This window comes from Ceratotherium simum, chromosome 3, assembly GCF_057802395.1.
Source record: "Ceratotherium simum simum isolate JZ-2026a chromosome 3, ASM5780239v1, whole genome shotgun sequence".
Taxonomy (NCBI): domain Eukaryota; kingdom Metazoa; phylum Chordata; class Mammalia; order Perissodactyla; family Rhinocerotidae; genus Ceratotherium; species Ceratotherium simum.
Window position 1 is genome coordinate 12,087,511 of NC_141902.1, and position 12,834 is coordinate 12,100,344.

The 12,834-nt window shown below is 35.9% G+C and overlaps 1 protein-coding gene across 1 annotated transcript in view; it reads right to left on the reverse strand.

Annotated features, from left to right (window-relative positions):
* TTC6 (tetratricopeptide repeat domain 6) overlaps positions 1-12,834 on the reverse strand; it is a 189,300-nt gene that overhangs the window by 69,209 nt on the left and 107,257 nt on the right. Inside the window, exons 10-13 of the mRNA XM_087429089.1 lie at positions 9,307-9,680; positions 3,261-3,723; positions 2,821-2,950; positions 1,761-1,933 (exon numbers count right to left, since the gene is read on the reverse strand). Coding sequence (XP_087285215.1) covers positions 1,761-1,933; positions 2,821-2,950; positions 3,261-3,723; positions 9,307-9,680 — 1,140 coding nt within the window. The remainder of the gene's footprint in view (positions 1-1,760; positions 1,934-2,820; positions 2,951-3,260; positions 3,724-9,306; positions 9,681-12,834) is intronic.

The following is a 12,834-nucleotide window of genomic DNA, read 5'->3' on the forward strand; positions in this document are numbered from 1 at the left end:
CTTTAGAAAGTCCATTTATCATCAAATTCTAGAAAGGGGAGGTTTTCTGAGAGAAAAACAAAAAACAAACAGCATATACAAGAAGCCAAGGCTTTTTCTCACTAAAATTTTTACCGATAAAACTTCATAAGTGAATTATTCAACTAGAGTGGGGTTATACTGGATCTATCACAGCATTTTATCCCAATTAAAGATGATACATATTAGACCACATCAGGCTGATTCAATCAAGTCAAGTATGGATTAATCTAGTCCCTAACATGGTGGAAAGAAAGAACTGGTATTGGCATGGTTCATTCATTTCACATTGACATACAACGCAATAGAGCGAACAGATTAAGTCATTGTATACTCAGTTGTAAAGCTCCTTGCCTATTGATAGTGGGGGGAAAATTGAAGCACAAAGATTAGCAAGTATTTTAAAACAGAAAAAAAAAAACCATAAAGATTTTGAAGCTTGTTTGACCTCCAGTTGCTGCGTTTGTCAATTTTTAAACTATTGGTGCCAGTTGGAGGAAAGGAACAGAAGAGATAATCTCAATATCTTCAAAAGAGATTTTTGGTCACTTCTAGACCAGAAGTTACCAAAACTTACAATATTCTCTGGAAGCAAAAGAACCTCAAGTCTGTGGCTATCACGGATTAAGAAACAGGGTAGGGGCAGGCCTGGCGGTGTAGTGTTGTTAAGTCCACACGCTCTGGCCCGGGGTTCGCAGGTTTGGATCTCAGGGGAGTACCTACACACTGCTCATCAAGCCATGCTGCGGCAGCGTCCCACATACAAAAAATAGAGGAAGATCAGCACAGATAGTAGCTCAGCGACCATCTTCCTCAAGCAAAAAAAGGAAGATTGGCAACAGATGTTACCTCAGGGCCAATCTTCCTCAAAAAAGAAAAAGAAACAGGGCAGTTGGCAACATGGAAAGCTAAATTATTTAAATAACTTCTAAATTCTCATTTGTGTTAAGAGCTGAGAATTTAGAGTGAAAAGTAAGGAGATCAAAGTTACGATTCTGCTGCAGTCGGGGGAATATTTTGCCTGACTTTAGCTTCAAAGTACAGTTTAGCCACAAGTTCACTTCCTCAAGGGAATTCCCTGATATCCCCCAACCAAATATAAATTACCCCCATCATCTCTATTTGCTTCACAGCACTTATCATAATCTGTAATTATATATTTACGTAGGTATTTATTTCTTTAATATCAGTCCTTTAAACTACAGGCTCCATGTAAGCAGGAAACATGTCTGTTTCATTCACCAACATTTATCCAGTACATTATACAGTGCCTTAGTCAACACATATTTGTGAGTGAATGAATGAATGAATGGGCCAGTGAGCATAGCTTCTTTGAGAGCAAATGGGCTTGCTGCAGAAGAGAATCAGCTATGTCTCAAGAGTTAAGAAGTAGAAAACGATTTTCTCTATTGTTTGAAGGGAAGAAACAATTTTCAAAGGTTTCTTTAACCACTGTTTCACTGTTCAAGAGGCGATAGCTGGAAAAGTCAAGCCCCCTCAGAGCTATCTCAATGCTCCCACATCCAACTCTTTGACATAAATCCATTCATTCACTAATAATTAAAAAAACCATCGACATGGTGTTAATATCAATTCCAGTAATGAACGCTCTAGGTCCTAACCTATAATGATTTAATTTTGATTATATAACATATATGAAAGAATCAACAATTTCTATATTAGGATGAGAATATCAATGATGTAAAATACATCAATGGCAGCATTATATTGATAGAGCTTACTTTAGAAAAGTCATCAATGGCCAATATTTTGTTTGCTATTTCATGCATCTCACCCCTCCTGAAATACAGATCAGCATCCGTGGGCTTACACTTAATTGCCTGGGTGTAGTTTAGAATTGCCAAAGTAACGTCTTTTTTTCTCCTGAAAATTTCTGCCTTTGACAAATATGCCTCTAAAGAAAATTAAAAAGGTAAATTTTAGTGTTACAGTCCTTCCATTAACTATGAAAATTTTAAAAGAGTAATCCCTCTTTCTCCAAAAATGTAGTCTTAGAATAATCTTTATTATACTTTCTTAACCATTTAAGCAAGGTTTTTTTTTCACTTCAACAATGCAAAATTTATTCTCAAAGGCAGGATAGATACTCATTTATTGTTAGAAGCATTTTCAATTTCAATTTGAAGTGACAAAAATTACCTTTTACCTTTTTGTATGTCTGAAATGTTTCATAATCTTTTAATGTTCACAATAAAAAGTTAGATTTTGATAGCACAAAATTTTATGGACTTTTACAGACATCAGTATAGATCAAAAAAACATTTATTAAGCTCACGTTATATTCTAGCGGTATGTTTTAGATGCTGGGGATACAAAGATGAGTACAAAATTTCTCATTCCCAAAAAGGTCCATGTTTAGTCATTCAAGTTGGTTACAGGATGGTACATAAGAGCAAGCATATAGATTTCATCCAACCGAGAAGTCTTAGGAACACTACAACTCTAATTCAGAGATATGTGGGGTCAAGGAAAGATTTGTGAATCACTTCTATACTAAAATTTTTAAGTTCATATTCTTCTTGTGGGATGAGCAGTAAGAAACCAATTTATTGTAATGTATACCAAGTACATTAACATTTCAAATCATGATGAGTATTTTGAAAACAATATAAGATCACAGAAGTCCTAAGTTGACAATATCAAGAGTAAATTTAACTTAGGAATGTCACAACCACATTTGGAGACTTTTATCTATTGATTTATGTATCTTTATAATACCACTAAATGATCAAAGCTTAAGTAAATATATAAATAATATAACTGCCTGCAAAGATAACCTACCTGCATTATTTTTATTATGTTTATTTATATAATTCAAGTCATCCAAAGCTTCATTAATTTTGTCTTGGAAAAGATAAATGAAATGTCGGTGCCAATAGGCATTGAGAAACAATGGCTCCAAGAGTATAGCCTAGAAAATATATGTATAAATTCAATTAAAATTGATTTATTAAAGGAAGATAACCTATCAAATAAATTTTTCAAACATTATTGATCCCAAAGGCTTTGTATGTGTATAGTATAAAACAGTACCTCTCAATCTGACAAACTAAATCTAGTGTTTCTAATACTAATTATTTGAAAATGCCAATAATTATATTTTCACAATGCCACATGTATACTACAACTATTCATTGTTCAAAATTCTAGTAAAAATTAACTATATAATTATAAGCAAGTGTAAATTGTTAATATTGTTATTTTGATTAACTAAAACTTACTTCCTGTAGATCATTCATGGCACTCTGTAACTTTCCCAGTTTCCTATAAATAGCTCCACGCCTACAATATGAAAATGCAGGGTATTTTTTCTTATTATTTATTTCTTCAGTCAAGATCTCCACTTCGGATTCATAATGTTTAACAACCTCTAGAGGAAGATCAGACTTCAAAGAATCACTCAGTTCTAGTTTTGGTGGTTCTTTCACTCCTTCAGATAAGTCTTTAGGAACAGATATTTTAACAACTTTCTCTCTTGTAGTTGTCTTCTGACGTTTATACTTAGAGAACATACCAAGAGCCCATGTTCGAGGGTCGCTATTTTCTGGAATTCCTCCCTTACTTTGGACAAATTTGTCAAAATTTAAACACAAAGGTAGGCTGGGACATGGAAGTGGACGTTCATGTAATGGAACTTTGAGCAAATATTTCTTCTGTCCAGGAAGGATTCCATGAGACGTTGATCTAGGTTTTAAGAGAGTGACTTTCATATTACAGAAATATAATTATTTTTATAATCAATGTCAACTCACCCAAAAACAAAATTACTATTTCTCTGTTATTGAAATAAAATTACATGCTACTTTTATGCAACCCAAGTCTTCCTGTTCATTCTTTAAAATTGTAACACCATATGAAGAATCTCTGTAGAGTTTATGAAAGCAGAAGATTGTTATTAAGATATATTCTCCCTAGAGTAGAAACAAGGGATCAGCGCTCCTTTCAGGTTTAATTTATACTCCCACCCCCAACCAGAGGAATTACAATGGAGAATTGAGGAGACAAAACTCAATATGAGAAAGGAAATGCCATCCAAGAGGTTGGATAGGTTGAGGAAGCAGGAAGAAGGAAATATTTGACTACATAGCAGTCTACCAAGGAAACATCCCAGACTTCACCCTTCTTTATCAAATTAGATAATACCTAATAAGCCCTCAAATGCTACATTTCTAGGATTATCCTCCTCAAATTCTCCATTTTCCACACAGTTTTCATTCAGTGACATTCACCATATGGCTGGTACTGTACTAGTCACATGAGATAGAATAAACACATTCTATTGGAAGAAAACAAATTTAAACCCCATCATTCCAATAATATTTACTGAGTGTGTACTAGGAGAAAGACCTAATTCTAAACATTCGGGGAATAAAAATGAGAAAAGTCAGCATCCTTCTCTTCCCTGACTTTGAGACACTCTCCACTCCTCTCCACATTCTAGTGCAAGCTGCTATATCTCTTTTGCCTAGAGTACAATAACTTCTTAATTCTCTGCTTCTGCTCTTGTCCTTCATCTCATCCATTCTCCACATGGCAGCCAGCATGTTTGTTTTTTTTTTTTTTTTGAACAACTGTAAATCAGATCATGTCACTCCCTCTAAGAGCTTCCCCTAGTACCCAGAATGCAAATCAAGCTTTCCTCCATGGTCTACAAGGCTCTACATGATGAGGCCCCAGCATATATCTCCGGTAACACTACTCTCCTTTCCCAGTTTTCCAGCCATATCATCCAAAAGAAAGCCTGAAAGCTATTGCATTTCCAGCTCTTCTGACTGGCTGGCTCTTTCTCATGGCTTCTTCTCAATTCATATTTCTGATCAAATGTCACTTTAGAAAAGCCTTCTGTGCCAGATATGCTTTGTTTCCACCTCCACATTCATCTCTACCCTTCTCTACCTTGCTCTCTGCCCTGGGGCACTAATCTGTACAGACTACATTCACAAGATCCCTTGCTCTCTGTTTTCTAATAGAGTATGTACTATTAGGAACCTTGAAGAGGGAGGGAGGAGAGTGAAGTCAAGGTATTTATTCTTCTGGCTCCTTCCTGAAGGGTTGCCTCAAACTGGCTATGATCCTTGACCAAAGAATATGCGACCAAAGATCACTGCTTCTTTCAAGGAAATCCTTTCTATACAACTCTTTTATTTCAGGGTCTAGTAATCACTCCCTCTTTTTGGCCTCTCAGACTTAGGGACAGAAAATGGTTCTATTATTTCTAGCCCCAGGATACTACATTATCATTTGTGGTTACCCTATGCCCTGACATCTTTGTAAATTGCCCCTTTATTATGCTTTCCTAGAATTATCCTAGATTGAGAGTGCTGTCTGTTTACTACCCAGACCTGGACTGATAAAGTAATTGGTACCAGAGGTGGACCCACGAAATACACACACAAAAGGATCCTGGGATAAACTTCTTGCTGGGATAAAATAGGATGCAAGTAATCCATGGTATGTGATGGTATCAAAACTTCTCAAATTATCCCCAGTGTTAGCAGGGGGCGACGTTCAGGTGGAAGGCAAGGCATTGGGAGACCAAGCAGCTATCACTTAGTCACTAGGACAACATTAATGATTACAAACATTGTGGAATCATTTGACTTCTTTCAGACGAAAAGAGAAGCTCCAGTACCTACTAAATGCCCAAATCCCCTAACCCTTGAACACCAAGGTAATGAAGCTACTAGGAAAGGAGGATGAAACTAAAATAGTGGATACGAACATTTGAGCAGGCTGAATGAGGCTGAGAATTTTGAATCTCCAAATCCACTCATCTTCCCTTGATGGAGGAGACTGACTGACTGAGGGATTGTCAGATTCCCCAGTCTGAGAGACTCAACTCTCTCCTGCATAAATATCTTTCAATGACGACACTGTGACATTGCCTCATACACTATATCAGATCTGATTTATGCACTTCCCCAAATCACTCAGCTGTGACCTCCTGAACCCTCTCGTGGAGCTACACCTACTAGAGTCCCTCAGTTCCCCACATACCTCCTCCATATAGGTGGCCTTGGACGGGTGGCTGCTAGCCCTAGCCAGTGCAGCCTTGGCTAGAACTTCCCTGGCATATTCTGAGTGATTCTCAAACTTTAGCATGCATCAGAGTCACCTAGAAGACTTGTTAAACACAGATTTCTGGTGTATTAGCTGGATTTGGTGGACACAATTACCACAATAAACCACAGGGACAGAATGGCAATCACAGAATCTTAACCCACAAGGATCTGTGGCAATAACTAAATGACTACAGGTCCTTAGAAATGAGATAGATGGGCAGCCTGCTAAGGTGTTCTTTGACTTACATAGGTGAAAAACTTCTAGGTCTTCTGGGCATAGGTCTAACCAGCTATAGTAGGGGTTCACAACCTCTTACCCAGCTCTCAGACCTAAGCCAGTTCACAGTCTAAAACTGCTCACTTGACACGAAGGCCAGGCCAGGTCCCACTGAGGAAGGATCTTGCAATGTGGCATAGGTGTATTCAGTGAATTTTTCCCAAAAGCTTTCAAAAGTTTGAGAAAGTGAAAATACCGAAACCTTCTAGGGATTAGTAGATACTGCCTCTAAACTTATGCTGATCCACAGATACCCACTGTGAATGCCACTGAAGTCCATCAATCAAATTAGGGAATTATGAAGGTCAAGTGACATAAATAATTCTGGCCTGAAACCATCTAACAGTAGATCTAGTAAGACATGGACTCATCCCACGATAATTTCCCTAGCCCCATAATGTGTAGTGGGAATGAATCAACTTAATAACATAAACTATACAGTGAAGGAGATAATGGTAGTGAGGTCAAGTGGAAATCTCTGGAACTGCCCCCATTCCATTCCTTACCACCATCCACCAAGATAGTATACCAAAAAGACTACCAGGGAAATTACAGGTTAGTGACACTAAGGAAACTACGTCATCTCCTGCTTGGGAGACGATAAATTCTGCCTCTCTTGGAAATGTAGTGGCAGAAGGATGGGCCAACAAAACCAGGACTGAGACTACAGATTTGCTTTCAGGAGCTGGTCAAGTTTGGAAGTTTTGATAGTGGAAGTCAGGGCTAAGGTCAGTTATCCCAGAAAGGGGCACAAGGCGATATATCCACAGGGATGGAGAGCCATTAGCAAAAGGGCTGGCCTGGATCTCAGACCAAGTGTGTTACTCAACCCTGGAAGACAGAACACTGGCAGAGATCCAAGAGGCTGGCAATTGACAGAAGTCCAGGTAAGAGGGAAGGCAATGGGTACAAGGGAGCCAAGGTGGGCCAGGAACCACCAATAAGCACAGCTTACTGCTGCATCAGTGAGCTGCTGAGGAAGGTCTCTGCAAGTCCCTCACTGGCTAGTCCATCAATATTGGGCTCAGAGACCAAAGCCAAGGGAAACTTCCAGAGAAACGGTGAAGCTGCAAAGTTATTGTAGACACATGGCACCCTGCCATGACCTAGCTGAGGGGGGAGGCAACAGGGGTAAGCTATAGTAAAGGGACTGGAGGAAATGCATGGGTCTGGGTCCTTAATCAGCTCAAACGGCCTTCAGTAGGAGTTACTCTCCACAGTCAAGATCTGACTTGATATACGAGTACGTACGCAGTCTGCTTCTAACCAGTTAAGGAAGCCAGCCAGAAAGAGTGTGATTAAACAAGCTTAAAGCTCGGATATAAAATGGTAAAAAGAATATTTTTGTGTTACCCAACTTAAGATTAGTGAAAAAAGATCTCAAACTATAGGAATAAAATCATTTTTATAGCTGCTCCATAAACTTGTTTTAAAATAGCAATTATTTCAGAGCTACACTTTTGTGGTAAATTAGTTTAAATTCAGATTTTTTTAAAAAAAAGAAGTTAGGAACTCTGTATTAATGTGTTGTCTTAGATAAATACTCCCACAGTTTGTTGTATTGCCTCCACCAAAAGGCTTATCCTATGGATCCTGTTACACCTGTTGGCAGTATATACAAATTTCAAATTCAGTTGTTAGAAGGCAAATAAATCTCTTTAAATGGTGAAACTGTATAATTAAAATGATAAAAGGTCAGTAAGCAGTAAAACACCCCACTGAAGTACTGTTTCATCTGCTTACATCCTTTATATAGATAGAGGTCACTTAGGTCATGGCCAAAGTGGTGCTGTGTATTATCTTTTCCAGGATGGTGAAGATTCATAATACTTTGAAATCAGAAAATGTATCAAAAATGTATAAGCAAATTTCTAGTTCTGATCTAAAACATTTGTCAACTTAGAAAAATCTACCAGTCTTCTAAAGATGAGCTAACAAAAAACGTTTTAGGTATTATATTTGTTGCAGGGGAAACTTAAGCACAAGTAACGTGCAGAGAATCCAGGATTGGAATGGCATTCTCCACTAGGGTTGGTCTCTGTTCCACTCTGGCCCTCACACTTACACACAGTTATTCCCCAGTCTTCTAAGGGACAATGTCTCCCCACCATGATATAATTAACCCTTCTTCAGAACCAGTAGATATTTATAACAATAAAATGAACAAAACATTTATGACTCTCTTATCACCAGGAAAGTCTTTACTGTTCAAAAGGGCTTAAGTTTAATAGTTTCTTGTCATCTAGGGATATCTAAAAACAAATAAAGCCCAGAGCTTTTTGGAACCTATTTTGCACAACACTTGGGTTATAAGACAGTTATGTCCTGAGCACTTAAATATGAACATACCTGGAATTTCAGTTGTTGTTATTTTAGGTACCTCCATATTTTTAAACACGCTAGATACTATTACCTCCAAGAAAGGAGAAAAATTAATTATTTCTGTATGATGAGGCCTCAATAAGGGCACAAAATATACAAAAAAAAAACAGCTTGTCTATCTAGATTTATTACTCAATACAATAGTTTAAAATTTTAAAACAGTTAAATTCCAACAATCTATTTCAACTTTTCAATAGGTGGTGTTTGTCTGGAGCAGGAGTTTGTTTTCTGGTGCTAAATCATTTCAGGAAAATAACTTGGTAGATTTTATTTCTATCTACTGAAAGATTTCATTTAGCCATCAAATTGACTTAGTCTTACTTCATGTCCTTAAATCAGCCCCACCTTTAACTTATAGTTTGAACCATTCACATGTTTTTATTATTAAATATCCAATATCAAAATTTAAGAGATTGCCATTTATCTAAGAGTTCAGCATATTTTCAGTGCTGAATAAAAGAATAACTCCAATGAGTGAAATTACGATGTTAGGGTCAAAACCACAATACATTACTTAAACTATAAGAACTATTGATTAAACAAGACCTTGTAAGCATTTTTGGAGGCTTGGATAACTCCTCATACACAGTCGTAAGTTTGCTGAGTTTCAATCCTTTCTTCCATTTCATCTTCTTTTTCTTGGGATAAACAATGTAACTAATGCCAGCTTTTCTAGATGCTTCAATGAGAGAGAGAGAGAGATCTCTCAAACCGTGTTTGTTCTGAATGTTATCTAAGATGGTATCTATATTTTCTTTCACAGGGATGGGTTCCTCGGTTTCATTTTGCTCAGTCATCCGACGCTCCAACTCCCTTCCTTTCTGAAATATCACCTCATTTATATTGCTTTGCACGTCGTCCTTAATCTCTAGTGGAGCTACAGCCTCCTCCTTTCTCAATTCAACCGCAGATTTTACTCTCTTATTAATAAGGATACAAAGAGGCAGAAAAAATATAAAATCAATTTAGTTGCTACGTTTAAAAATAATTTAGCTACAATTACTATTAATGTAGTTCGGTCACTATTGAAAAATTTTAAATCGTATTCTTGACATTTTTCAAAAGTCAGCTTATAAAGTTAATAGTGGGTTAGTTAAAGCAAAATACAATAATTTGGTTGGTCACAGGACATTTTGTTAGCTACATAAAAATAACACTATAAAGTAAATATGCATTAATTGTGATTTTACATATTCTTAATTAAAAGAGAATGCTTTTTACATATCCAAATAAAGTACAAGCTCTGCTTTTACTTTCAAGGCAAAAAAGTTGGTAGAATGGGCAAAAATTATTAGAATACCTTATCCTATTGGTAGAATGGGCACAAATTATTAAAATGCTTTATGCTATAAAATCAATTTGTCAGTCTGTTTTCAAAAGAACTTTAACAACATTGAATTTCTATATGACAGTATTCAAATATTCTTTACAATAATTTTCAATTCAATATTTACAAGCTTAAGTAACAGAATTCCAGCCTAAAATTTATTTGATCTAGTCATTAAAGAATCAACTTAACTTTTTTTTTTTTTGATGAGGAAGATTGGCCCTGGGCTAACATCCATGCCCATCTTCCTCTACTTTATATGGGACGCTGCCACAGCATGGCTTGACAAGCAGTGCATTGTTGTGCACCCAGGATCCGAACTTGCAAACCCTGGTACTCTGAAGAAGTGGCGCAGAGCATGAGCACTTAACCACTGCGCCACCAGGCAGGCCCGATCAATCAACTTAACTTTTAATAATAATATTAATATTATAACACATGAATAACTGTAAATAATTTGCAATAATTATTCATTAGTACTTGAAACTCTAACAACACTCATTACTAATAAAAGATAGACTAGTTCCAATCCTTTGAGACTAGTTCCTGACTATTGAGCCACTATCAACAAATTAACTGCATTTAATTTTGCTAAAAAATAATTCGTTATAGAGATGTTTTTCTTTATAGTGAATTTAGGCCCAAATTCCAAACATAACAATTTCATACAAGCTAGTTATATACTTCAAGATGTACTAAAGTGCAATAGAGATATTGACCCTCCATTACTTACTATACTTCCCTCTATCTCAAGAAACACGTAACTCAATATGTAATTAGCAAAGAGGATAGAGAAATACATAGACTATATGTTACATGTAGGTGTATATATCAATAAATATAAACACATATGTATATATCAAAAAAGCATGTGCCTAAAAAAAAGTAGAACATAAGATACTCATTCCCCACTTGCTGACTAGATATGGATTATGCAGAGAAACCACATGCAGCTCTGCAGAACACTCAGGAAGGAATCACTGACAAAACCTATAACCATAAAGCAAAGATACCAGAATGGGTTTGGGGTTTTTTTCCAGCTTTATTGAGAGATTATTGACACATAACATATGTAAGTTTGAGATATACAATGTGATGATATGACACAAGTATATATTGTGAAATGATTATCACAATAAGGTTAGTTAACACCTCTATCCTCTCACATCATTACCATTGTTTTTGTGTGGTGATAACATTTAAGATCTACTCTCTTAACGACTTTCAAGTATATAGTATGATATGGTTCATTATAGTCACCATGCTGTACATTAGATCTCCGGAATTTATTTATCTCATAGCTGGAAGTTTGAACCCTTTGACTAACATCTCCCCATTCTTTCCCTCCCCCACTAGCCCTGGCAACCACTATTCTACTCCATGTTTCTATAAGTTCAGCTTCTTTAGATTCCTCATATGAGTGAGAACAGACAGTATTTATCCTTCTCTGTCATTTAGCATAATGACACAAGATCCATCCATATTGTCACAAAAGGCAAGATTTCCTTCTTTTTTACAGTTAATATTCCATTATATATATTTATTACAAGAAAAGAAAACTACAGGCCAATATCCCTGATGAATATAGATGCAAAAATTCTCAAGAAAATACTAGCAAACTGAATTCAACAACACATTAAAAGGGTCATACAACCTGATCACGAGGGTTTATCCCTTGGATGCAAGGATGGTTCAACATACACAAATCAATAAATGTGATACATCACATTAATAGAATGAAAGATAAATATCATATGATTATCTCGATAGATACAGAAAAAGCATCTGAAAAAATTCAACATCCTTTCATGATAAAAACTCTCAATAGATTTGGTATAGAAGGAATGTACCTCAACATAATAAAGGTCACGTATGACAAGCCCACAGTTAACATCATACTCAATGGTGAAAGGTTGAAATCTTTCCCCCTAAGATCAGGAATAAGTCAAGAGTACTTACTCGTCCACTTTTACTCAACATAGTACTGGAAGTCCTAGCGAAAGCAATTAGGAAAGCAAAAGGAAAAACGGCATCCAAATCAGAAAGGAAGAAGTAAAATTGTCTCTATTTGCAAATGATATGATCTTATAAAGACCAAACTCCAAAGATTCTACCAAAAAATTATTAGAACTAATCAATGAATTCAGTAAAGTTGCATGATACAAAATCAACATACAAAAATCAGTTGCGTTTCTATACACTAACAATGAGTATTTGAAAAAGAAATAAGGAAAGTAATCCCAGTTACAATAGCATCAAAAACAATAAAATACTTAGGGATAAATTTAATCAAAGAGGGGAAGTATTTGTACACAGAAAATTACAATGATGAAAGAAACTGAAGACACAAATAAATGCAAAGATATCTCATATTCATGAGTCAGAAGAATTAATATTTTAAAATGTCCGTTCTAGAAGAAATCAAAAAATACCTGGAGACAAATGAAAATGAAAATACGACATGCCAGAATTTATGGGATACAGCAAAAGCGGTTCTAAGAGGGAAGTTTATAGCAATACAGGCCTATCTCAACAAACAAGAAAAATCTCAAATAAACAATCTAACAATGCACCTAAAGGAACTGGAAAAAGAAGAACAAACAAAGCCCAAAATCAGTAGAAGAAGGGAAATAATAAAAATCAGAGCAGAAATAAATGAAATAGAGACCAAAAAAACAATAGAAAAAATTAATAAAAACAAGAGCTGGTTCTTTGAAAAGATCAACAAAATTGACAAACCTTTAGCT